The sequence below is a fragment of the Amblyomma mixtum genome, chromosome 7 (genome assembly GCF_055824585.1).
Source record: "Amblyomma mixtum isolate Tamu chromosome 7, ASM5582458v1, whole genome shotgun sequence".
Classification (NCBI taxonomy): domain Eukaryota; kingdom Metazoa; phylum Arthropoda; class Arachnida; order Ixodida; family Ixodidae; genus Amblyomma; species Amblyomma mixtum.
Window position 1 is genome coordinate 85,248,482 of NC_143018.1, and position 27,072 is coordinate 85,275,553.

At 50.3% G+C, this 27,072-nt stretch overlaps 2 protein-coding genes across 2 annotated transcripts in view; one reads left to right on the forward strand and one right to left on the reverse strand.

Moving 5' to 3' along the window:
* The window catches only part of LOC149336694 (CMP-sialic acid transporter-like), a 150,968-nt gene that overhangs the window by 90,295 nt on the left and 33,601 nt on the right, over positions 1 to 27,072 (reverse strand). The window lies entirely within an intron of this gene.
* Positions 1,432 to 5,432, forward strand: LOC149336695 (uncharacterized). The gene is made up of 3 exons (XM_089554753.1): positions 1,432 to 1,620; positions 2,676 to 2,865; positions 5,260 to 5,432. The coding sequence occupies exons 1-3, from the start codon at positions 1,519 to 1,521 to the stop codon at positions 5,289 to 5,291; spliced, it is 324 nt and encodes a 107-aa protein (XP_089410879.1). The 5' UTR covers positions 1,432 to 1,518; the 3' UTR covers positions 5,292 to 5,432.

The window sequence follows — 27,072 nt, forward strand, 5'->3', positions numbered from 1 at the left end:
CTCTCGGAAACCGGAAATCCCGGCCTTAGAGCGCATTGTCACCGCCGTCAAAGTTCGATCGGGAGACGATGTCAACAGGACAGAGACTACCGATTCGTTGATGATGCAGCTTCGTGTGACAGTTGTCCCTCACTGCATGCTCGACAGTTTTCTTGGTTTTTTATTTATTTACTTCTGCCGGAGCTACATTACGCGGCAGCCTGACATGAATGCGTGACATGACGTATTGTTTTTTTCCTTTCTTGCCCCGTCCATTGGCAGTTTTAAGTAGCGGACTGACTGACAACTCATATGAGCATTAAATGCTGCTAACGCTGCAGTGTGAGAGTAGCGTTGACGTCACAGGACACAATCGTGTCCGGAAAAGCGGTAACTATTTTCTATGAAGAAAAGAGGTAACTATTGGTCCATGGAGACCTCAGGTAGTGCACACAAATTCCAAGATTTCTGAATCAATATCCTGCCATCTGTGAAATGCTATCGACCAAACCGTCACAACACAAAATGAAGAAAACAATGAAACTTATGTACCATATGGAGGTATAGGTGGAATTTCCATGTATCATGTGTATCCTGTTTTTTTTTTGTGCGAATGCAAATATTATTTTGAATGTGTAAATGCAATTACGCTATTTATTATTTTTATCTGATTTATTTTATTTATGATTTGCATACGCTGGCATTTTTGTTTTATTTGCATTTCAACCTATTGTATGTATGTATTGTATTGTATTGTATGTATGTTGTACATACATGGTTTAAATGCATTATCTATAATTTCACTGTTACGATCTGTTTTTATGCGCGTCTCTCATAGCCTTAGTCGCTTTGGGACGTTAAACCCCATAAACCAAACCAAACCAAATTTTTACAAGTGTTTTCAAACTCTGTAAATAGTTGCCTCTGCTGTCAAGGGTGGGATATGGCCTCATCACGCGGGAAACTGCCTTTAGCCTACTCTCTCAGGACAGAATTTTTTTTTGTAAATTTTGTCCTAAATAAAAAACTTACTCACCTATATGATAATTCGCCGAAAGTATTTTACGTGGCGGACTTTTTTCCAGGACTATTTTTTATCGCTGATACGATTCGTACGTGCCACTGTCAGTAGCACTTCAGGTTGTACCGAGAGAAACAAACTTGCCCACCAGCTTTGCAATCCTCGCCGTATACGTGGAGCCCAAGCGTAGGCGGACGTTGATTTTTTTTCTTTATTACTTTATCTCGCATAGGCGCGACACGCATTCCGTCTTCCCCTGCGCGTACGCGGATGCATCGTTGGCACGTCTCCGACACTCCCGGAAAGTGGGATGTGCTATGTTCACTATGATAAAGTGCTATCAGCGAGCGGGAGAGGGCGTAGGAGGAGCAGGTGGCATCTATCGGACACGTGATAGCGAATCCAACTATAAGTAAGGCCAGCCCCCGCCCCACTCTTTGTGCTCATCGGTCAGCGGTGCAGAGTCCTTTCGGCTTTCCTCTCCCCACTTACTGTACCTGCCGCATACACGAGGCAAGATGAACAAGGTGGTTGCGATCGTCGCTCTGCTCGTTGTCGCCGTCGCTGCCGTGTCGGCATACGACGACATCGGCCAGGTCCCCGTCCTGCCGTTGCCGAAGGTAAATCCTTCACCGTCACTAAACGTCGAAAACATGTGTTTTGTAAATATAGATTCGTAGGTTTACAATGTCGGTTCTCATTTCTCTTTTCTAAATCACTAAACTCTAAAACATCAGCGTTTTGTAAATACAGATTCGTAGGTTTACAATGTGGGTTCTCTAAAACATCAGTGTTTTGTAAATATAGATCGGTAAGTTTACAGTGTCGGTTCTGATCTCTGTTTTCTAAATGTCAGGGTTTCGAGGTTAACACACACGCCGACGCCGCCGGTCAGTTTTCGCCTTCACTGCCCTCCTAATGCTGTAAAAGAATGTCTAAAATAGCTGTCTCACCCGTATTAAGCACTCCTTGTTTGGTGCTTACTCTGGCTGTAATGCATTAATCCGCAAAGATAATAAGATCACAAGATTGCAGCCCTCTTGTGATATAGGATCACCTCACTTAAGCACTCCTTGTTTGGTGCGTACTCTGGCTGTATTGCATTATCCCTCGAAGTTAATAAGATCACACCAAGATTGTAGCGCCCTTTTGATATAGAATCACTTCACTTCAGAACTCATTTTTTGGTGCTTACTTTGGCTGTAACGAATTATTCCTCAAATATCATAAGACCACAATAAGATTACAGCGCCCTTGTGGTATAGAATCGAAGCACAAACGGGGCTTTGAGATGCTGTCCTCTGTTGGCTCACAAGGGCAGTCTACGCGGGGTCAGCGTAGAATTTGCATGGGAAACTGAAGAAAGCAGAACAGAATCGAATAGAATGACACTAGGCGTCGGGTAGGACTCACTGGGTGAAGGTGCTGCCTGGGGCAGGAGCCTCTGTCAGGTTATGAGCCTTCAGCTCCTGCTCCTTTTTTCTCTGTTGTGAGAAAATGAAATGAAATAAAGAAAGAAAGGAAGAAAGAAAGTAAGGGAGGGGGAGCAGAGGTGGACACTTGTGTAGGTTTGTGATAGTACGCAAAATGGCGCTCGTTGTTTGTTACGGTCTTCCGAAGCAACTGAGGACTGACCGACAGTCCCTTCCCGCGCACTGACCATACTCTCTCGCAGAACCGGGAACTGGGTGCCTCGTGCCGGGTGAGCTCCGAGTGCAAGTCCCGCTGCTGCGCCACCATCTTCGCACACGGCGACCAGGCCGGCAGCCCGAGGCAGTGCCGCCGCTTCGCCGAGCCCGGGGAACGCTGCAGTGACGAGCAGATCAAGGGGGGCACCTACATCGGCGGATGCCCCTGCCGCATCGGTGAGGAACGATACGGTCACCGCTAAGCCTAACCATGTGACCTTTCATGCCCAACAATGGACAAAAGCATTTTTGAGCGGGAAGAGTTTATGAACGCAGTGTTCTCATGTATTGCTAGATTTCACTGTGACAGTCAATATATCCTCAAATCACCCGATGGCACGATTGCATTTTCTTTGCTATTAACGTTGTTGCTATCGCCAAAAGAGTTCCCTTTGGTTTTCTATGGCAGTCTTGACTGCTGCATGCGAGCGATGGAAACAAATTTAAAAGAAAGGTTTTGCTACACATAGGAAAAATGGACCATTACTTTCAATATTTCCATAACAGCAGATTACAGTTTTCCAAATTTCAAAATTTTGGTCCAAGAATGTCGGAAATGTTACTCAACAAGTTTTGTCTATATTTGCATATATATGCCTATATTTGTGCCTCTGCGACTGAATAACTGATTAGCTCAAAAAAGCGTAGGGCATCTATTGTGTGCATACCTATATCTTTTTTTTTTGCATGGGAACGTCAGTGTTATGTGGGCGACCTGTAACTTTTCTGCTCAGATCAAAACGATGTTCGTTCGCTTGAATTATCGGTCAGTAGTCAGACGGGCTGCGATTGCTGACTTGCGAAAAAGCTGGGGCATTGCTTGGAACATATACGGTTGTGTTCTGCGGGATGATTAACATATTGAAAAAAAAAGAACAAAAGAAAAGTTGTTTATCACGTGACATCAGAAAGAATTTAAGCCAATAAGATCTCATAAATACGGGTTCATGGCAGTAGCTGCTTATAATTTATAATGCTCTCCGCTCTGTCGCGGTGTTCAGATCTCATACGTTCACCAATTAGCGCCCGGGCATTGTCTCAGAGTGGTTCATCAGATCAGGGAGTTAATTCTGCACCAAGCTCAACACATCGAAGCTTTCAGCCCAGGCAAAACCTGATTAGAAAAGAGCGCATAAAAACACACACGCCCGACCCGGCTCAGAAAAACACACCTCAAACGCTGTGCGTGATCGGTTGGCTTCTTTGGCTCTGTTTTTTAATCGTGTCTCGTCATCAACTAGCCTTTATTTCACTATTACTTGAATGTTTGGGGCAGACCACACAATCGACGCCAGAAGAAAAGCCCCTTTTGCTGTTTTCGTCGCCTATCTACCATGCCCCGTGGACTCAGCATAAGAATGAATACAAGGCGGCTGCGTCGATACCATAGATCTGCCCCACCCCCCATAAGCTTATCGACACCAGCCATTGTTTCTGCACAATGCGCAAATAGCCGGATAAAGATATGTTTTTTTCTTTCTACTTTAGTAGCAGGGCTATTATTGCGGCTTGTGTGACGATTACAAAGGCGCTTTCCTGTAAGGGTGTAATAGCACGGTGACGCTTGAGGTTTTGGTGACGACCTTTTGCGCCAAAGAGACACCTTGCATAATCCGCGCATTCGTGGACTGATATCTAAAACTGAACGCCAGTTAAGGTCATGACTTTTTACAGGCTATGCAAGGCGGACTTATACCAATCGGGCGGGCCTTATTTGTTCACAGTTTGACGATAATTAGTAGCTCAGCGCTTAAAGTGTATTTGCAAAATGCAGATGCGGAGAATGCAAAGAGTGACTCTATCGACGGGCACTTGAACTAGAGCGCATGAAGCGATGATATTTTGATGTTGTTCCACCATCCACCAAGCGTATGCAATAACGTTATTACGCGAAGTACTCTGTACTAAGACTTCAGGCGTACAATCGAAATGCGTGCACGAGTGGTATAGCCTTTGCCAAAAGTGTCCGGCCTACAGGCATTCGCTTTCCAGCTTTGTAGCAGAGCTGTTTCCACCACCTCTGTAAGCCCCAGATCTGTGATATATGAGCAGGATTCTCATTCTGCACCCCCAGAGAAACCTAAAGTTTCAGAACGCAGTTAAGTTCATTTCAATTCAATTCAATTTATTTCGCATTTTTTACAACAGTACAAAAATACGAGAGCAAGCAACAAAAAGCTGCTGATTAGCAGCTTGACGAAGATTGCTGCCCCTATATTTGGCAGGTTGAAGGGCGTTAACATGTATGTCGTACCCCACAGCGAACACTGGGGGCTGGACACTTTTGACGAAGACTGTATGTACCTCTTTGCCAAAAGTAACCGAGCATAAGATTTTTGCTTCTCAACCGTATAAGGCAGCCTTTACGGCGCCCTTAAAGATTGAAAGCTGTCAGAACGTGAAGATAAGGGTTGACCTTACTTCTACGCAGCCAAAAAGCAAACCACCGCTGCACGGTTACTTTTGGCAAAAACTGTACCTCACGAATGAACGTCGTTTCGAAACCTCTCGCATTATACCACTACTTCCGGTTTCCTCGAGACCTGACATGTTTTCCTGTATTGTTTCAAGGTCTCTGCGGATTCAACGGCTACTGCTCTTAGGCTTGGGTTCTGAAGACACCGAAGACTGCAGCTCGAAGCCTAGAGGTTCGTGGCTACGAAAGCACAGACACTGAGCCTCTCGTAACTCCTGTCTCGAAGAACTTGGAGCGAACGGCCTAATAAATGAGGTGGTTTCGAGAAGTGGTCACTTTTTTCCTTTGACGAACATCTCTTTTCGTCGAAATGACGATGTCACGCAGCGCTCCGGTGGTGTAACCAAAACTTGCCCTCGTCAGAATTAAGTCGTGACGTCTGGGGTGGGGAAAAACAACGTAACACGATCTGGTTGGAGCGCATCAGCTTGACAGGCACGAGTTAGGTCGCTGCCAGATTGACACATTACGAGAAGTGCAGCTTGGTTGCGCCGTCCTGAAAAGCTGCATTGAGCTAAATGTAGGAAAGAATTGTTACATAAACGACTGCGTATATTCTTCTTGGGCGACAATTTTCGAGACTAATTACTGTTATTTTATTTTTGTTATCCAAAACTATCGCGGAAGAACTACAGCCCTCTTGTTATATACATCGCTGTATAATTTCGATCTTGCTAAAAGTCATCTACGTACGTAAATAATCTCGTTGCGGTGTCGTAACTTAATGGACTGCAACGGAGATTGACTGGCGGGTAATTAGCTTTTCTGAATCGGGCTGTCTCATGCTGTCAGATGATTTTGATAAAGATTTGTTTAAAAAAGCTAAAGAAAAAAATGGTGATGATGGGAACTACTGCATTTATCGCACCTGCGACCTATCAAAGACGGGACGAGCGACGGAGAGAAAGGACAGCGGGGATTAAATACATGCATATGCAACTATTTAAAAAAATGCAGTGAGATAAGAACACCAGTGTTAGAGCGCGCACAGCTCGTACGCCACCGTCCGCTTGTGTTACAGGAAGTGTGTGCACCGTGTCGCAACAACTGAACAAAATGCGACCAGTAATGCTTGGAGAACTGATTGCAGTGTGCGCTGGCACGTTAGTGTTTCCGGCGACATTGCCACCAAGAAAAGATTGAAGTCACAAGAGCCGTGCGCCCCTGTGCGGTTGAACCTGACGTCACATCGTGCGCTGGACTAACGATGATCCGAATCAGAACATCTCTGCAGGGAAGAAAAAAAAGAAAAAAAAGCGTCCCAAGCGTCGGTAAGACCTTTCTTATGTCGAGTAATTAGGAGTAGAATTTTCTCTACATTACGGAAACAACGAACTACCAAAGAAACAAAAACGGGATGCAGAGAAAAAACAACACCATAATAAACGGAAAGCAAGTGAAATGGCTGACAGGGAAGCAATGAAAAAAAAAAAAAGCCGTAATGAAAGTGGCACTCCTATTAAAAACTTTGAGACCACTGCGGCGACCCGCGCTGGAGCAATGCGAAAGCAAAACGTCCACATACCATACGACGCCCGTGGCTGTTCTGACGTCCACGTACTACACCGACGTCCAAGGCAATTTTTGCGTCTGAGTGTATTTTTCGCCCTTAATTAGCTAACTACATATCATCAGCCAAATTTTTCCCACGGCAACGTTTTGTCACACACTATCCGTCACAATCGCACTTTCACACTTTATCTTCAGGGAACGACGTAATCGCGCGGACGCCCCGCCGCAGTGGCTCAGTGGCTATGGCGTTTGGCTGCTCACCCGAAAGACGCAGGTTCGATCCCGGCTGCGGCGGCCAAATTTCGATGGAGGCGAAGTTCTAGAGGCCCGTGTACTGTGCGATGTCAGTGCAGTTTAAAGAACCCCCGGTGTTCGAAATTTCCGGAGTCCTTCACTACGGCGTCCCTCATAGTCTGAGTCGCGTTGGGACGTTAAGGCCTAATAAACCAAACCAAACCAATCGTGCGGCCAAAATTTGCGGACACTTTCTACTGACGCGGCAGAGCCGTATTGTGCTGAAGTAGAATTGCCATTTGAGGTAGTTCGTACAGCATCATGGAAAAAAAGTTGGGCACTCAGGACAACGGGCAAGGAAGTTGCCCGCTGTCCTGAGTGCGCTACATTTTTTCCATGATGACAATATAATGCTTTTGTATTAGTAAAATATTTTTCGCTCTCCGCAAAAAAACTTACACAGCTACCTAATACTCATGTGTATGTACTGCGGATGGCTACGGGGTAGACATAACACCCTGCTGTGCCTTTATGGTGTCCTCATGGTTGCCCGCAAGGCTTTGGCTGACACGGTTTTGCTTTATAAATGGTTCTAAAAAAGCAAGTGACAGATTAAAGATAGTGCTTTAATACGCGTTGATTATGCCACATCAGAACGGTAGGCTATCTAGAGGCGCACCATAATGGTGGCCACCTCGTTTAACGAAAATATGTAGAGGGTGTGGTCGTCGCCTCCGAACGAAAGCTGGTGTAATTATTCTGCGATGTGAGCACCTCAACACCCCGCCGATGGAAAATGTTCTGCGGAATCTACTTCTCCAAAAGGTATTGAGATGCTGCTAGTTAGCGATCTGAAGGAAAACTCTGAGGGGTAACAGGTGGAAAGTTTTAAAATGGACAGTTGCCTGTTTCTAACGCACCTAAAAGTGGACCTTGAGCTCAAAATAGCTGGCGCCACAAGCCACACGCAACTTCTTTGTCTGTTAGCCTCCTAAACTCACCAAGGATGTCTTAAAGAGCATCTCAGCTAGCGAGGATCAAGGAGTTTGAAAATGTCGGCTTTTATTTAGCTGCACAGGTGCGCAGCAAAAAAAAAAGCTGCCAAAAATTTACATAAGCGAAGGATTTCACTTCGAATGTGAGGTGTAATCAGTGCTGGAATGCTCCTTAAGTGTTCCCATAAACTGTGACTTGTACTGTACGTAGCTGCGTACATCCCATGTCCGCTGACGAAGACCTGAGTGTTCTCTTTCTTTGTCCAGGTGAGACGCGAAAGCCATGGAATATATTTATACATTTAAAAAATTCGTTAGAAATTCAATTTCATCTGGGCGCCTTCACATGGTGTGCTATGGCTGAAAACAGCCCGTCCAACACGGATCACAACTCACGGTCCTGCCAGTTTGACGGCTGACAGGAATAAACGGTCGACGGGCCGCTCGGCGAGGACATTCTCCGTTTGGCCGCAGCGTGATATATACCTTGTTTGTCGACTCCATGAGTAACGCGAGGCGCGGACTGATTGCTGCATACATCCGTCTGGAGGGGCATCACGACGGTTTGGCACATACAGGCATTGTGCCGCAGGAACGTCGCCTATATGGTTGGCAGCAACTCGTTCAAGGAAACAAAATGACTGCTGTCTAATCCGCGCTACTCCTAAAATATTCCACTGCAGCGAAGGGAGAAATTCTAGAGGCCCGTGAACTATGCGATGTCAGTGCGTGTTAAAGAACCCCAGGTGGTCGAAATTTCCGGAGCCCTCCACTACGGCGTCTCTCATAGCCTCAGTCGCTTTGGGACGTTACACCCCATAAACCAAACCAAACCAAACCACTGCAGCGATGCATGGTTGAGGCACCGTGTTCTGTTGCCATACCTGCGCACCGAGTGTTGTCAGTGCGGCGACAAAGCGAAACCTCGTACACTACTCAAGCTCCCTCCACGGCAGAGTGCCCAAGGGCGTTGTGGGGGCATGGCTGGACTGAAAGCTGGAGAGGCCACTGTATAAGATGTTCGTTGCTTCTAGGCTCTCACCTGCTGCTTGCGAAGGTTCTCCTGCTGTCACTTTGCCGTGGCAGAAACCCTGGCACCCTGGCTCCTAAGGCAAAATTGTGCGTCGTCTCTCGGTGGGCATGTATAAGGCAAGCCAAGTATGGCACTTGGAACACTTCATTGCTGCGTCACTTTCGTCATGATCTGCTGTGTGCAGGTATCTTTGCCGTTCCCCTTCGGTCACGTGACCTTATAATCTCATACACCTCATGATTGATAATAGCTACGCGTGTACTCATGTATTGGCTCCTTATGCTCATAGCCGGGCCAATTTGTCCTGCAGTTGAAGCATTAACCCGTCTCATTATGTGAAGCCGACCAGTAGATCTTTTTTAAGCCGAAGTGTGAATATATTTTTAATTTATTAAATCTATATTTGTAGTCTGTTTCTGATGTAATCTAGTGTATTAAATGCGTATTTTTAGTATATTTTTAATGCATTATAAATATACTAAGCTGGCAAAAGAGTACTTTTATCGTGTTTTTAAGAACGTTCAAAATATTATTCCTAGTATACTTTGAGAGCACTCGTATTGGAGTTTAAACATATGGACAAAAAATGCGAAATAAATATGAAACAATACATGTTTGAAATGCATTTTTAGCACATCCTATTTTTCGCTCAGGGCACATGTCGTAGAAGATGCCAGGCCTTGGAGGAGGAAAGATTACCACATAATCCCCACGTGACTGGTGCGAGTTCGATTCACTGAGTGCGGCAGTGTGCTCTTCTATTTGTCTTTGTTGTTGCGCCAGTTTCAGCTTAAGTTTCCGCACCTGCGACAGCAGCTGTGGTGGACTCCTCATTATCTGCCCTCATCACACTACCTCTCCCTCCAGACACCTCCCCAGAGGCTGCAGAGGAAGCCGCCATTGCTCTCGCAATCACCCGCACGGAAGCCCGGTACATTTTCAGTGATTCAAAAACTGCGATTCTAAATTTTGCTCGAGGCCGAGTCCATGTCCCTGCTTTTGGCATACTGGACTCGCCCGATGCCCCCCTCCCCCCCCCCCCCCCCCCCCCCCCCACCCCGCCAAGTGGAGCTGATATGGGTGCCCGCGCACTCCGGGAATCCCGGAAACGAGGCCGCCAACCTTTTAGCCCGAGGTTCTTTAAACCGGGCTCAGGTGGCCTCTGATCGGGGATTCACGAAAGAGCGCATGCACTCATTCAGTGAGCTGACCCAGGCGCACAGAGCCTTACGCCAGCTCTACCCCCCGCCCCACCCCTCCCTAGATAACAAACACGCAACACTCTGGCGCAGACTACAGACACACACACTCCCTTCACCCCTTAACCTAGCCCATTATCATCCCTCCTTCCCCACTCCGGCATGCACTCTATGCCCAGAACCCTTCGCCTCTTCCCTCCACATCATTTCCCTCTGCCCGGCGGACACTCCCCTGCGGGACCTAGAGAACCTCAAGACCTGGGAGGACTGGGAGGCCCTGCTGCGCTCGGAGGACCCGGCCGTGCAGACCATCGCCACCGGCCGTGCTGCCAGTGTTATGGACCTTCGGAACATAAACACTTGAGTGCAGTGGGGTCGTGCGGGGACCCTGGGGTGTGCCCCGAATTCCTGTGTAATAAAGTTTTTTCTCTCTCTCTCTCTCGGCCAGCATCTGAAGCAGATGCCACATTCGACAACATTATGTTCATCTGCTGACAACTGCAACTACGAGCCCAGTGGGCCCTCGCGAACTCGGAGGGATGGGAGGTCGGGGTCTCTAGCTCCGACTCGGCCTCGCAACTGAGGCTGGTGCAGTGGGGGGAGAAGGTCGCCGTCAGGCACGGGCTGCCGGCAATCACCCATGACCAGGAACCAGCCCACCTATGAAATTGTGAACTATAAGTGTTCCGTTAAAAAAGTTTTTCACCACCGCCATTCCCACGTGGTCTAAGGCGCCTCTCCTCTAGGGGGGAGGGCCTGGGGTAGAGAAGCAGCCTCTACTGCTGGAGAATAAAGCTCATTCACTCATTCGCTTGAGGCGCGACTGAGGTGTCCCCCGAAATGTGAGACTGGCACTGCCGGCTTTCCTTTCCTCAAAAACCAATTTTTGTATCAAAATGGTGATGCAACCGTTCATCCTTCAGCGTTCTGGGTGTGCGATTTCTCCGTTCACAAAATTTGATTTAAAGACTTGCGCTAACCGGTGGAAGACATGTCGGAATAGAAAAAAGAAGACTATCCTGAGGTAGATTAGAGAAGTTAAGCTGAGGGATCTTAGTCCACAACCAGCACTACAAGTTGGTTTCGATAGAATGGCGTGCAAGTATAGATGCCACGACGATTTGGTTCCAACCGCGGTCTGTTGAAAGTTGCGTCACTGAGTGGCGAGCGACTAGTCGCTGCCTTGTTGCTTTTCTGTTTGTGAGGGACTATGGTCCCTTTGTATGAATAATGAGTCCAATAAACTTCTCTTCAAGGCGTAGTGTGCAAGTCGCTGGAGGTCTCGTAGAGATGTGTTCAAAGCGCATCTATGTGCACACGATGTCGTGCTTCAATTTCATGCAGATCTGTGAGACTGCGTTTTTGACAGTACAACCACGAAGACTTGTGAAACGAAGGTGTTGAAATCCGACATCATAGATCCTGTGCAAGGGACGGGCACGAGGGCACGAAGGGAGTGCTCGGGCTAGACCTTCATGAACAAGGCCTTCGATAACGTCTCGCAAGAGACTGTGCTCATGAAGCTTTCTAACATTATTCCCGGGGTGCGGGTATTCTCATATGTTCGCTCCTTCATCTCAGAGAAGGCCGTGGAGTCCACATTGGGTGAGATCAAGTCTGACCCCATCCCCCTCGGACGCAGAGGAAGACCTCAAGGTTCAGTCCTCTGGTCTCTTCTGCTCAATCTGTCCCTCATCAAATTTCCTTCAAAACTCGCTGCCATATCCGGGTTGCATCCTACTTTCTACGCGGACGACATCACTCTGTGGCTAACAAAAGGGAGTGACGGCCAAGTTGAGAGTACACTGCAGCAAGCGGTAGACATGGTCGAAACATACGCCCAAGAAGCGGGTGTCTAATGCTCGCGTCAAAAATCTGAACTCTTTGTACTCAGAAACAAGCCCGGAGGCATACACCTCAAAAACTACGTTCTTCCTCCTCCATTAAATGTATGCGTAGGAGGTTTGCCCGTGAAGGAGGTATCCACCATACGCATCCTAGGGCCATACATGCAAACCAACTGCAAGAACACCCAAACTATTGGAAAACTCAAATCTTCTGTGAGTATCACCACGATACTCATCAGACGAATAGCCAACCGCAGACGGCGCGTCAAGGAAAAGGGTCTTTGTCGTCTGGTTCAGGCCTTTGTTCTAAACGGAGTCGTATACTCAGTCCCCTACCTCCACCTCTATACAGCGGAAAATAATAAAATTGATAGTATCATCAGACTAGCGTACAAGACCGCCCATAGTCTACTGCGTTGCACGTGAACAGAGAGGCTCTTAGGGCTCGGCATACACAACACGCTTGATGAACTCTGCGAGGCACACCTCACGACACAAGCTGAGAGACTCACTCGTATTAGTGCAGGCAGAGCCATTCTCTCCCGACTAGCAATGGGCAACGCACTTTCGAGAGAAGACGCGAAAACTCAGCTAACGAAACATATTAGGAAGAACCTGCTCATAAAACCCCTCCCCAAGAACATGCATCCCGTGCACCACAAGAGACGTTAATACCACCGCTGATACCACTAGCAAATACCACCGCTCATTTTATTTTCAGCGACTCAGAATTTGCCATTCGCAGTTTCGCGAGGGGCCGAATAGCACCCACCACCCTTAGCAATCTTTAAAAAGCAGCCCAACCTCCCAGAGAGGTCGAACTGACTTGGATGCCGTCCCACTCGGACAATCCGGGGAATCTGCGAGCCTGCCCCTCCAACCCCGCTATTCCCCCCACCGCCAACACAACTCGGGAGGACATGGAGGCGATCCTATTCGGCTGCCACGACGTACAGGCCCAACAAGCATTAGTCGAGCGCGGCCGGGCGGCGGCCACCACCGCTGGGGTCCCATGCGAGGGACTCCACCTAGTGCTTGTAAGGATCGGTTCCTTACGGGCTGATCCAAACATGCTTCCTGTTCCTTCTTATTAAATGTTTTCACCACCACCACCTGTCCAAGAACTTTCCCTAAGCTGGGGGTGAGCGATATTGGTCGCATATTCGCTGGGGCGATTGGCTTGTTGGGCTTTGGGATTAGTATTACTTTCCCGTCCTTCCCTTCTGCTGGGAGTGTGCTTTCTTCCCAGTGTCGGTTACAGAGATCTGTTAGTTCTTCGATTGATTTATCGTCTAGATTTCTGAGGACCGCATTTGTAACCTGGTCTTAGCCCGGCTTAGTGTTCCTGAGCCTTTTAAGTGCTGTTGTTTTTACTGCAATCCCTAATTTATCATTTGGCTTTCCTGCATAGGGGGGGGGGGGGATGTGGTTATTCTGGGGTGGTGTGCATACCAAGAAGCGTAGCTAGGAGGGTTGGTTGATGGAATCGTACGCAGCTTCCGCAGACCTGCGTCCAATATTCCAAGTAGTTGCGACTGTAGAAATAATAGAAGTGCACGGACCTGCCTACTGGCTCGAGAAGAGCCACAATCGCTGTCACGTGCAGACAGGAGATTTGAAAGATGTGAGGAAAGACAAAAGAACAGACGCGCGTCGCAACAACCGCGTCTGCCGGAGCGACGAAGCCGGCCCAAGTTGGCCGCGTATCTCTAGTTTCTTCCCTTTCTATGCTCTTCAGTTCTCCGAGGAGTGCTCGATCATTGGCCGCTTCGAGAGCGCGCGCGCCTTTTCTCTCTCTATTCTTTCCCGCTTTTCGTCTTCGCTTCTTCTGTCGTTCTTGCGCATTCCTCCTTTGTATGCACACACGCGCACTGCGATTTCTCGCCAGAGTACTCGGATTTGAACCTGACCGTGGCGATCGCGTTTCGATGGGGGATCGAGAAAGAGAAAAACTTCATTTAAAGAGGCAACGGGGCACGCCCCAGGGTACCCGCACGATCCCACTGCACTCAAGTGTTTATGTTCCTAAGGTCCATAACACTGGCAGCCCGGCCGGTGGCGATGGTCTGCACGGCCGGGTCCTCCGAGCGCAGCAGGGTCTCCGAGTCCTGCCTGGTGTTGAGGTTCTCTAGGTCCCGCGAGGGGAGGGTCCGCCGGGCAGAGGGAAAGGATCGGGAGGGAAAAAGCGAAGGGTTCTGGGCATAGCGCGCATGCCGGAGTGGGGAAGGAGGGATGATAGTGGGCTAGGGTAAGGGGTGAGGGGGGAGAGAGTGTGTCTGCAGTCTGCGCCAGAGTGTTGCTTGTTTATTATCTAGGGAGGAGTGGGGCGGAGGATAGAGCTGGCGTGAGGCTCTGTAGGCTTGCGTCAGCTCGCTGAATGAGTGCATGCGCTCCTTCGTGAATCTCCGATCCGCGGCCACCTGAGTCCGGTTTAAAGAACCTCGGGCTAAAAGGTTGGCGGCCTCGTTTCCGGGATTCCCGGAGTGCGCTGGCACCCATATCAGCTCCACTTGGCAGGGGCGGGGGTGCATCGGGGAGTCCAGCATGCTAAAAGCAGGGACATGGACTCGGACTGGAGCAAAATTTAGAATCGCAGTTTTAGAATCACTTAAAATATACCGGACTTCCGTGCGAGTGATAGCAAGTGCAATGGCGACTTTCTCTGCAGCATCTGGGGACATGTCTAGAGGGAGAGGAAATGTGAGGAGGGCTGATAAAGAGCAGTCCACCACAGCAGCTGTCGCTTCATCACCCGTGCAGGCAGCGTCCAGCCATACGGCGTCCGGCTGGGGGCCGTACGCTCGATGGAGTGCCTTCGCACGGGCTCTGCGGCGCTGCTCATGGTTGGACGGGTGCATATTCCTCGGGAGCGGCCTGATGAGGAGCTCCCGGTGAAGGGATCGTGGGATGGCGAGGAGGGTTATGTCGTTGGCCGGTATTTTGATTCCGAGGGAGTCCAGGATATACCGACCTGTGGAGGTTTGTGTGAGCCTGATATATTGGGCCTGTCGGTGGGCCTCCACCAGTTCCCCGATCGTGTTGTGGAGGCCCAGGCCTAGTAATCTGTCTGTGGGTGTGTTGAGGGGAAGATGAAGTGCTACCTTGAATGCCTTGCGAATCAAAGCATCCAAAGCATTTATGTCATGTTTGGATAGTTGTAAGTATGGGGTAGTGTACAGCACACGGCTGAGGACAAAGGCATGAATGAGGCGACATAGGTCGCGCTCCTTCATGCCTCTGACGTCCCGAAACCTTGCAGATGAGGTGCGATATCGCGCCTACAACCTGCTTGAGTTTCTTGAGGGTGGTGGTGTTTTTGCCATCGCTCTGGATGTGCAGGCCCAATACACGGAGGGTTCCAACCTCAGGTACCGGGTCACCATTCAGTTCAATGGCAATGGGGGAGCGGGAGCAGCGGTGGTTCTTAGGCCGGATGAGGAAGAGTTCGGACTTCTATGGGGAGCAAGGCAGTCCGATGGTCCGTGCGTAATTTTGGGTGAGGGTGGCTGCTTCCTGTAAGGTGTTCTCTATGCCGCCGTCACTGCCGTGGGTGGTCCACAGGGTGATATCGTCGGCATAAAGAGCGTGCTTAAGGTGGGGAATAGTTGCCAATTTTCGGGCGAGGGGGATGAGGGTAATGTTAAACAGAAAGGGGGAAAGGACGGACCCTTGAGGGGTGCCGATACTCTGAAGTGTGTAGGAGGGGGAAGCCAGAGGGCCGAAGTGTATGTCAGCCGTGCGGTCAGTGAGGAATGCTTGAATGTAGGCGTACGTGCGCACACCCACATTCAATGGGGATAGAGCAGTCATGATCGCCTGATGTTCAATGCGATCAAAAGCTTTGGAAAGATCCAAAGCTAAGACTGATTTGGTGTGACCAGGAAGAAGCGGGTCGAAAAGGTCATGTGTGAGTTGCAGCATGGCGTCCTGTGCCGATAGATGGGGGCGAAATCCCAGCATGCTATGCGGGTAAAGATTGTTGTGCGCCATGTGACTTGTGAGTCTTGCTAACACAACATGCTCGAAGAGCTTCCCGAGGCATGAGGTTAGCGAAATCGGGCGAAGCTTTTCGATAGTAAGTGGTTTGTTGGGTTTGGGTATGAATATTACCTTCGCGTGGCGCCACAACTGCGGGAGGCTACCATCCCTCCAGCACTGGTTGAAGTATTTCGTAATCTGAGTGATCGATCGATCGTCCAGATTACGGTGCATGGAGTTTGTGATTTGGTCTGCACCAGGTGCGGAGTTGGCGCGGAGAATCAGGAGGGCCGCTCGGACTTACGTCTCCGTGATGTCGGTGTCGAGTGTGGGATTTGCTTATCCTGTGTAGTGGGGTAAACGTATGGGGGCGCCTGGAGTTGTGTACATGGTTTGATGTGTGTCTACGAGGGTGTCGGGATCGTCAATGTGTTCGTGTGTGAGGCGTGTCACGTGGTGCTGTGTTGCTGATTTGGTGCGTGCGGGGTCAATGAGGTGTCGGAGGAGTTGCCATGCGCGTTTGCTGGACAGGTTTCCGGCGATGCCGTCACATATCTGTCCCCAGTTGGATCGGCAGAGCTCCTCAGAGTGCTGTTGGATTTGTGTTTGCAGCGCGGCCAGCCGCTTCTTAAGCGTTCTGTTGTGTTTGTTGCCTTTCCAGCGTTCTAGGATGCTGTGATAAGCCTCCCAGAGGTGGGCTAGGCGTGTGTCAAGGGTAGGTGTTTCGGTTGTAGTTTCAATGTCTCGCGTGTTGTGGTGAACGTCATGCTTGAGTGACTGCACCCATTCGTCGATGTCTGCGATGGGAGTGTCTGGGAGGGCGGTGCATACAGCGCGAAAGGCATCCCAGTTAATGAGTTTGTGTGTTGTATTTGCGTGACATGGTGGTTTGTACGAGGCAGTGATTTGTATAATGCAATTATCACTGCCCAGTGTATGTTGTGTTCTGTTCTATGTAACGCCGCGGATCTAGCGGCTCAGCGTCAGGTCTGGACTGGTGTCCATGCTGACACTGTTGCCGATCCGTGTAGGCGTCTGTAACGTGTCGTGCACAGTGAGTTGGAGGTTCTGCAGGAGCAGCTAGAGCCTGCGACCTCGATATGTTGTGGTTGTGTATCCCCAGTCAGTATGCTGGAGCTCTTGAAACATAGCCTTACCCATCACTTCCATGGAGGTAAAACACAAAAGGCGTCATTGTGCTGTACGATGTCAGTGCACATTAAAGATTCCAAGGGGGCCAAATTATCACTAATCATCCTGAACGGCACCGCTTGCTCTTTTTTTACGTTCACTCCCACTCTCCTGTCCTGACGGCGTGGTTGAGGTGTTCACCGAGAAATTAGTTACAGCGCCGTTTCCTCTCCCGAGAGAGAGAGAGAGAGAAAATTTTATTTCAACAGGAATTCGGGGCACGCCCCAGGGTCCCCGCACGACCCCACTGCACACAAGTGTTTATGTTCCGAAGGTCCATAACACTGGCAGCACGGCCGGGTCCTACGAGCGCAGCAGGGTCTCCGAGTCCTCCCAGGTCTTGAGGTTCTCTAGGTCCCGCGGGGGAGGGTTCGCCGGGCGGAGAGAGAGCGTGTGAAGGGAAGAAGCGAAGGGTTCTGGGCATTAGGCACATGCGGGAGTGGGAAAGGATGGATGGTAGTGGGCTAGGGTAAGGGGTGAGGGGAGAGTGTGTGTCTGTAGTCAGCGCCACAGTGTTGCGGGTTTGTTATCTAGGGAGGGGTGGGGCGGGGGGTAGAGCTGGCGTGAGGCTCTGTGTGCCTGGGTCAGCTCACTGAATGACTGCATGCGCTCCTTCGTGAATCCCCGATCCGAGGCCACCTGAGCCCGGTTTAAAGAACCTCGGGCTAAAAGGTTGGCGGCCTCGTTTCCGGGATTCCCGGAGTGCGCAGGCACCCATATCAGCTCCACTTGGCGGGGCGGGGGTGCATCGGGCGAGTCCAGTATGTCAAAATCAGGGACATGAACGGGGCCTCGAGCAAAATTTAGAATCGCAGTTCTAGAGTCACTTAAAATCTACCGGGCTTCCGTGCGAGTTATAGCAAGTGCAATTACGGCTTCCTCTGCAGCCTCTGGGGACGTGTCTGGAGGGAGAGGTAGTGTGAGGAGGGTGGATGAAGGGGAGTCCACCACAGCCGCTGTCGTTTCAGAAACACCAAAACTTTTTTCCTTCCCATGAGCCGTGTAATGCTTTAAGTATTAACAGGAGACAACCATGCCGCTGGTGGAGTCCGAAGCAAGGATCCCGACGTTGCTGGTTTGGCTTGCGGGGATTTAACGTCCCGAAGCGACTAAGGCTAGGGAGGACGCTGTAGTGAAGGGCTGCGAAAATTTCGACCACCTGAGGTATTCAACGCGATAGCGTTAAAGGGATACTGAGGCGGTTTTCGAATCGGCTAATTTTTTAGGGTTTTGAAGTAGTGTCATTGCTGATCACGTCTGTGAAATTATTTTTTCGATTTTGGCTAAAACAGTGGCACTATCACTAATTAAAAACGCGATGTTCAAATCTCCCGCGCCCCGCGCGAGCGTAGGAGAGGAGAACAGCAGAGAGGGAAACCTCATGTCGGCCAACGTGACGTCACGTTGAGGAGCCGGGGATACTTCGGCGCAACCGAGCGAGCTTTCAGCGCGCGTTGTTTCTCGTGTTGCGTGCGTTGTGACGTACAAAGTGTGTCAGCCGACCTTGAGAATCACATTCAACACGAGGTACTACTCTGCGTTCGTGTCCATGAACAAATACGGCCGAGACTGTGTCGTCTTCCACTGTTTTTAGCAAGATCAAAAGCTCGCAGCGCAAGCGCTCGCTGCTGTGACGAAGAATTGAAGCTGACCAAAGCAAGCCTACTCTGCTCGAAGCATTTTCGTAAGAGCGGCTACATGCAGAGCTTGTCCCTAATGTGACCTCTGGAGATTTCTCCCGAAAAGGCGCGGCTGAACCATGACACAGTTCCTTCGATTTTCTTGCGCATGAGAGGCGTGTCACCATTCCGAAGAAGCGCCTCTTTTAAAAGTAGAAACATGCTCACTTAGCCCACGAAGAAACCTTATAGAGGCTCAAGCATGTGTCGCTATCCTCAGCTGAGGTGCGGCCAGACCACCTGAGACGTGCTCAGCAAGGCTCGGTTAGTGATTTCATACTCGGTTCGACGTGTCCAAGCAAGTAAGCAAGCAGAGCAAAGCACAATAAAGCAAAGCAAGCAAGCATCGAAGCTCTTCATATGCGGCATCTCGTTGAATCGTAGCTCAGCAATTAAAATAAAAGCGTTCGACATTGATTTCGGATGCAAATTTATGAGAGAAATGAATGCCAACCGAGTTTTTGCAAGAAAACACCGCAACCTTACTCGGTTTCTTCATAAAGTTGTGGCAGCTGGCGAGTTAAAGCTAGCTTGGCTTTTAAACACACATATAGTTGGCAACTACTTCACTGAATCTAAACTGCAAATCTAGGAAGGGCGAACGTTTCCGAGGCAGCGATTAATATTTTCTGGCATCTGCTGAACGCGCCATGAGTGAAGCAGCAGCCTTGTGCGCGTATTTGGCTTGTTTTCCAGCGCACTATGATTGCGTCACTATCTTGTGGTCACATACCTCGAAGTGCTTGGCCACTGCGCTTCGCTAATTTTGGCACCAACTTTGTGCTCCTTCATCGTTTCCTTGAAATACTTTCTTGCCCCAACCTGCAACGCCGGGTACTGAGAACAGGATTTTTTGTACACAGTGCTTTGGGCCTTTTCTTTAGAATGACGCTCTTCCGGGCGAGCCAGGAGGCGTCCGGTGGTGGTAATTGACTTGAGTATTGTTTGCACCACTTCCTTTCCGAGAATACGAGCCGAGGTTGTGCTGGCACCTTTTACGCGTGGTCTGCATCGCGTCTTTGACGCTGGCGTGTGCTTGTGCTAGGCGTAGAATTTTTTGCTTGCGTCTTTTTTGGTTTCAGGTGATACGTGGAATGAGCAAACTGTAGTATCCTTTTCTTCGGAGGTCAGTAAAAAAAAATAGTCGCCGTATTCGCTTTTACAACGACGCGGAAAGCTGCGATCTGCACTCAACGCAGCGCCGGATCCGCATCGGCAGCTTCTCCGGTCCTCAAAGTGACCTCACGACCTCTCTTGACCAATCACGGGCGGCGGCGCGCCGCGCGGCGTGCCCCTCGGCACAGGCCGCATATTTCGGCTAAAAAAGGCAATTCGCGCTTGTTTTTGCCTTATTTGGATGGGATATTCCAGTATGCAGCATGAAAAAACTATAGGATGCCGCTGCCAGCCCGATTTTCAAAAAAAATGCTTCAGTCTCCCTTTAAGGGCCCCGTGTCGCAGAAAAGGTGGTGCCGTCGTCGGCGTCGGCGGCGCTGGTCGTGAGCGAAAAATCGCAGAAACATTAATAAATAAAATTCTTTCGGGTCGTAGCTTGCATTAGTCTACAATGTTTTAACGGATGTAGTGTATTGACTACCAGGACGTGCAGGCGTTCGTCGGTATGGAAATGCGGCTACCGCTTTCGACGGGTGCCTTTACAAGTTTCTAAGCATCATGGCGGGGGGGGGGGGGGGGGGGGAGGAGATTGGAAACGCACAGCTGAACAAACTTCGCGCACTGCTGCTTCAACAAGTTGCTTTCACACATTCGCGGCCCTGCGCCATGGCGTACACACGCGTGAGTGCCCCGGATATGTTTTAATTTCGACCTTGCGACCGAAAGCCATGGTCCCGTGTGATGACTCGCAACTCACATATCTCTTACTCTGGGGTTAAGGTTAAAGAGACAACAAATGACCTGACGTTCAATATTCAGCACCAGCTGTTACGTTGTGATTGAACATGAGCGGCACCCTTTTCTTCATCCAGCACACCGTTTTTTACGCACCAGCGTATACAGCTCGTTCGGTCCCAAAGCCGTCGGCGTCTTAGTTGCAGTTGCCGGCATCGCGCGTCGGAAAAAATCGTTATCATGCCAACCATTCGCCGCAGAATGTTCCAGATGGAGTAATACCATTCAGCCTTTCGAGCAGCTCAAACTTACTAGTTAAGTTAGAGAACCTGCGGCAGGAATTCGCACTGGCGACCTGTAATCGATGCTGCGGGTATGTGCGATGTAGCTGTCACACACCACTCGGTGTGAGACAGTTACGGAAACTTCCTTTCCTCAAATCAAATTTTCATTTCGTTTATTACGGCATCTCTTTCTCTCTCTCTCTTTCTTCTTTCACTCCCACCTACCTCCCCTTCCTTACGGCGGGGTTCGGGTGTCTACCGAGATTGTGGGAGAATTACTGAGCCATTTCCTCTCCTCAAAAATGCGTTGTGTTAAAAGCTGTTTCCAACGGGCAAGGCGTCGCGCTGAACGGGTGGTGGCGTTCCGTGGACTCCCTGGCAGCGCTGCAACACGCTGTCGGCGTTCCACTCCTTAAGGCGAAGCTTAAGCGTCTTCGGATTTGTTTACGTGCCCTGACATCGCGCAGTACACAGGCCTCTAGAGAGAGAGAGACAAAAACTTTATTTGAAGAGGAATTCGGGGCACGCCCCAGGGTCCCCGCACGACCCCACTGCACTCAAGTGTTTAGGTTCCTAAGGTCCGTAACACTGGCAGCCCGGCCAGTGGCGATGGTCTGCACGGCCGGGTCCTAGCATTTCGCCTCCATCGAAATACGACCGCCGCGGCCGGGATCGCTTCTCTACTCACCACTTACACGGACATACTACAGCACTACCGGCTCGAAAGATGTCTCTATCCTTCCGCACACCGTGATCTAACAATAGCCGAGGCCGTCCAATGGCGCAAACTACAAATTGGCAGTTTTCCAAACCCCCTCTTGTACAGCAGGATCTTTCCGCAACAGATAGACCCCATGTGCAAACACTGCTCAACTCCAGCCACTCTCATAGACATGGTGTGGACTTGCACACATTACAACACAAACAACTCAAACACCCCAGAGACGTGGGAGTCTCTCCTGCGTACTTCCGAGCCGGCAGACCAACGCCGGCTTATCAGGCGCGCGGTGGAGGCTGCGACATCCCAAGGAATCCCCGCCGACCTCCTCTAAGCCAGCGTAACCGCTCCTTGGACTGGTCCCCTGTTTTTTGGAGTAATAACAGAGATCACCACCACCACCAGCGGGATCGAACCCGCGTCTTCCGTGCTAGCAGCCGAGCACCATAAGCAGTGAGCCACTGCAGCGGCTGTTGCATGCGGTCCCTTACCAATGTGCAGTATGTAGAGGCATAGCTGCTGGGGAACACCTCTATTCGGTAGCCGCAGCTAGCGATCCGCGCATGCGCAAATTATTTTTGCTGGAAGCGCAACGCCACATCACGAAGCGCGAAGTTGATATCCGTTATTTAAATAAGTAAAACAAAATTTGTGCATAAAAAAAATTACGCTCGAGGTGAAACCGATTCCCCCATTTCTAACACACGGCTGTTTGTCTCAGTTCCGAGGAATGTGCTGAGAAAGAGTCTGGGGGCAACTGACACTCGTAGCTTGGTTCGAAACAGCACTCTCTTGGTAGCGGAAGCGGCGCTAGCAGCTCCAAATGCAGTGTGATGTCGACGTCGTCGCAGACCTCTCCGAGAGAGAGAGAGAGAGAGAGAAAAAACTTAATTTACACAGGAATTCGGGGCACGCCCCAGGTTCCCCGCACGACCCCACTGCACTCAAGTGTTTATGTTCCGAAGGTCCATAACACTGGCAGCACGGCCGGTGGCGATGGTCTGCACGGCCGGGTCCTCCGAGCGCAGCAGGGTCTCCCAGTCCTCCCAGGTCTTGAGGTTCTCTAGGTCCCGCGGGGGAGGGTCCGCCGGTCAGAGAGAAAAGATGTGGAGGGAAGAGGCGACGGGTTCTGCGCATAGAGTGCATGCCGGAGTGGGGAAGGAGGGATGATAATGGGCTAGGGTAAGGGCTGAAGGGAGTGTGTGTGTCTGTAGTCTGCGCCAGAGTGTTGCGTGTTTGTTATCTAGGGAGGGGTGGGGCGGGGGGTAGAGCTGGCGTAAGGCTCTGTGCGCCTGGGTCAGCGGGGCGGGGGGGCATCGGGCGAGTCTAGTATGCCAAAAGCAGGGACATGAACCCGGCCTCGAGCAAAATTTAGAATCGCTGTTTTAGAATCGCTTAAAATGTACCGGGCTTCCGTGCGGGTGATAGCAAGGGCAATGGCGGCTTCCTCTGCAGCCTCTGGGGACGTGTCTGGAGGGAGAGGTAATGTGAGGAGGGCGGATAAAGAGGAGTCCACCACAGCTGCTGTCGCTTCATCACCCGCGCAGGCAGCGTCCACCCATACGGCGTCCGGCTGGGGGCCGTACGCTCGATGGAGTGCCTTCGCACGGGCTCTGCGGCGCTGCTCATGGTGGGACGGGTGCATATTCCTCGGGAGCGGCCTGATGAGGAGCTCTCGGTGAAGGGATCGTGGGATGGCGAGGAGGGTTGGGTCGTTGGCCGGTATTTCCATCTACGCGACTTTGGAAACTTGGCTGGGCAGTGCTCCCTACTTGTGATCGGTTAGAGCGGTGGGGTTTGTTTGTAAAACATTTTATTCGCCGGAAAGAGCTTGGTGAGAGGCGCGTGAAGTGGTCGAGAGTACGCAGCCCACAACGACTTTGTCAGCCCACTCCGCCGCCAAAACTAGCGTTCTGGGGTCACACAGAGCTAGCCAGCACGGTCTCCCACTGCTAGAGAGAAGGAGCAGTAACTAAATCACCCCGAGGTGGCTCTATTTTACAGTACCACAGGATGTGATCATAGGTGGTTCGTTGGCCACATGCAGTGTTTACAGTTCGGGTTGTAAAGATCTGGATAAATGAGCGCGAGGAGTGATGGCATCGATCTCGTCTGTAGACGACGCCACGTAACCTCTTGTTCTTTAGTCAGGCTTTTGCACTCCACATCCTTTCCCTTTGCGCCCGGTGGACCCTTCACCGCGGGACCTAGAGAACCTCAAGACCTGGGAGGAGTGGGAGACCCTGCTGCACTCGGAGGACCCGGCCGTGCAGACCATCGCCACCGGCCGTGCTGCCAGTGTTATGGACCTTAGGAACATAAACACGAGTGCAGTGGGGTCGTGCGGGGACCCTGGGGCGTGCCCGAATTCCTGTTGAAATAAAGTTTTCCTCTCTCTCTCTACAATACCTGTCCGAACTGCTCGCTCCCGGAATCTAACCGCCACGCTACAGTCACCTGCGTGGTAGTGAGTCTTTTGGCGCGCGGTTCATGCGGGATTTCGTGGGCAGGGCATTTCGTGCTTCGCCTCCCGCGGCCGCTTCCCCAGCGGCCGTTTTGCTCGCCTGTTAACTGTTGCGGGTCTTTTTAAGGCGAAAGCCTTTAATGCCTGATGCTGTCGTTAGCAATCCGTGTCGGCAGCCGTGTCGACAACCGTGTTGCCAGCCGTGTCGACAGATGTGTCCGCGTTTTAAGGCGAAAGCCTTTAATGCCTCTTGCTGTCGTTAGCAATCCATGTCGGCAGCCGTGTCTACGTCCGTGTCGGCAGCCGTGCCTCCGTCCGTGGCGGCAGCCGTGTCTGCGTCCGTGTCGACAGATGTGTCCGCGTTTTGACGGGTGTCCACCGAGATATGCGAGTCAGTTACTGCATAGTTCCCTTTCCTCAAATACAATTTTCAATTTCTTCATTACGGCCCCTCTTTCCCTTTCTTCTTTCACTACCACTTCCTCCCTTCCTGTACGGTGCGGTTCATGTGTCCACCGAGATGAGAGAGAATTTCCTTTCCTCAAAAAGCGTAGCATTCAAAGCGCAAGGCATCGCGCCGAGGGGTGGTGGCGTTCCTCCCTTCCTTTCGGTGCGGTTCGAGTGTCCACCAAGATGACAGAGAATTACCGCGTAATTTCCTTTCCTCAAAAAGCGTCGCGTTCAAAGGGCAAGGCCCCGCGCCGAACGGATGGTGGCGTTCCGTGGACTGCCTGGCAGCGCAACGACATGCTGTCGCGTTCCACTCCTAAAGATGAAGGGTAAGCATCATTAATTAGCAGTTAATTAATATTTAGTCATTAATAAGTAATTAGTCACTAATCAGTAATTTGTCATTCCATAGTAATCAGCCCCGCCGCGGTGGCTCAGTGGTTACGGCGCTCGGCTGCTGACTTGAAAGACGCGGGTTCGATCCCGGCCGCAGCGGCTGATTTTCGATGAAGGCGAAATTCTAGAAGCCCGTGTGCTGTGCGATGTCAGCGCACGTTAAAGAACCCCAGGTGGTCGAAATTGCCAGAACCCTTCACTACGGCGTCCGTAATAGCCTAAGTTGCTTTGTGACGTCAAACCCCAATAAACCAATAAACCAACCAATTATGTGTGACGTCATCCAGTGGTGACGTCACCAGTGTCACATAAGCAAAGTGGTGCGGAAAACGCTTTCGCCTCTACGCACTTTAGACAGTCAAAGTGCCCCTGAATTTTTGACGGGTGTCCACCGAGATATGTGAGACAGTTACTGCGTAATTTCCTTTCCTCAAATACAATTTTCAGTTTCTTTCGTCTTTCGTCTTTCACTGCCACTTCCTACCTTCCTGTACGGTGCGGTTAAGGTGTCCGCCGAGATGACTGAGAATTACAGCGCCATTTCCTTTCCTCAAAAAGCGTGCGCGTTCAGAGGGCAAGGCATTGCGCCGAACGGATGGTGGTGTTCCGTGGACTCCCTGGCAGCGCTACAGCACGCTGTCGCGTTCCACTTCTAAAGGCGAAGCTTAAACGTCATTAATTAGCAGACAATTAGTACTGAGTGATTAATCAGTAATTAGTGATTAATTAATAATTTGTCATTACTTCGTCATCAATTATGTGTGACGTCATCCAGTGGTGAGGTCACCAGTATCACATAGGCAAAGTGGTGCGGAAAACGCTTTCGCCTCTGCGCACTTTAGACAGTAAAAGTGTCCCTTGCAATTGAATTTTTTTTAGTTTATGGCGCAGTCGATGCGACGCGGTCGCTGGTGGCTTTCGACGCCGCGCTGTGTGGCCAATTCTCGGCCGTCTCCGGCGTAGGCTGATCAGTTTCTTGTCCGAGGAACTCTTTTTCTTGTGTGAGGAAGAGTTTCTCCGGCAATGGTCATGCCCATTCATTTCTGTAAATAACGGTCGTCTTGTCCTGGTTTTTAGGGCAAACTGGCGCTAAGGTCTCCTTTTCAGTGTTTATATGTCAACTTAGTGCCTTTTCACTCTTCTCTAAATAGGTATGCTATACTGTTCTACGTCGCTCACGAGCAATTCCTGTTAGTTACTTAGAGGTGTTTATGGCACCTCTTTAATTGGCTCGCCTTACACGCTTACTGTCATGTGTTCTTGTAAATGTGAATGTATCTGGTAACCTTGGCACGTGTACATATGTAAATAAAATTTTTTCTAAACAAGCCGCTTTGATTCTTTTTTCCGTCCTCGATTGTATCGAACATTTCTGTGATGAATTAGTAGTGCTTTTTTGAGGAAAGCAAAAAGCGCAGTAAACGTCACTTCTCGATGGACACCTCAATTGCGCCGGAAGGCAAAGAAGAGTAATCCTAGGAGGCCACAAATCTGCTTTCCTCTGCGACCGAATCAACATTCTCTACGCGAACTGAAGCGCTTATAAAGTGCCTGGACATCACAGGGGCATCCTGTTGTACGATTTCAACTCACTACACTCAGGTCGTACTTTATACCCTGAAAACAATCGTGATATATTGGACCGAATATCTCTGAAGCGCAATATACAGGTTTTTTTTTTAACAGAACAGCCTGTATTCGGATGAGGACGCGTCCACAATCCCGTACCGAGTTTAAGGGGCTCCGAGCCTGCACATTACACACGAAAAGAGTATAAAGGAGGAAGCTGTCCTCTAGCGCTCTCCCTTCAAGTGGCAGGGTATGCAGATCGCTCACGTCCTGCCTGGGAAAGGTCATGGAACACGTCATACTCAATGGACTCCACACTCACGTAGACCAAGAGGACCTTTTTCCCCCCACTATGATCGGCTTCAGAACCGGCCTCTCCACTCAAGACATTATGTGGCAAATCCAACACGACATCCTCGATCCGAGACCCATCCGAGCTACAGGAACCATCCTAAGCCTAGATGTCAGCAAGGCTTTCGACAACGTGTCACATGCTTCCATCCTGGCA

What these genes read in the sequence shown, in the direction of transcription:
- LOC149336695 (XM_089554753.1), top strand. Translation starts at nt 1,519, where the DNA reads ATGAACAAGGTGGTTGCGATCGTCGCTCTGCTCGTTGTCGCCGTCGCT. An exon ending in CCGTCCTGCCGTTGCCGAAG is followed by an intron (nt 1,621 to 2,675) that starts GTAAATCCTTCA and finishes ACTCTCTCGCAG; the next exon opens with AACCGGGAACTGGGTGCCTC. An exon ending in CGGATGCCCCTGCCGCATCG is followed by an intron (nt 2,866 to 5,259) that starts GTGAGGAACGAT and finishes TATTGTTTCAAG; the next exon opens with GTCTCTGCGGATTCAACGGC.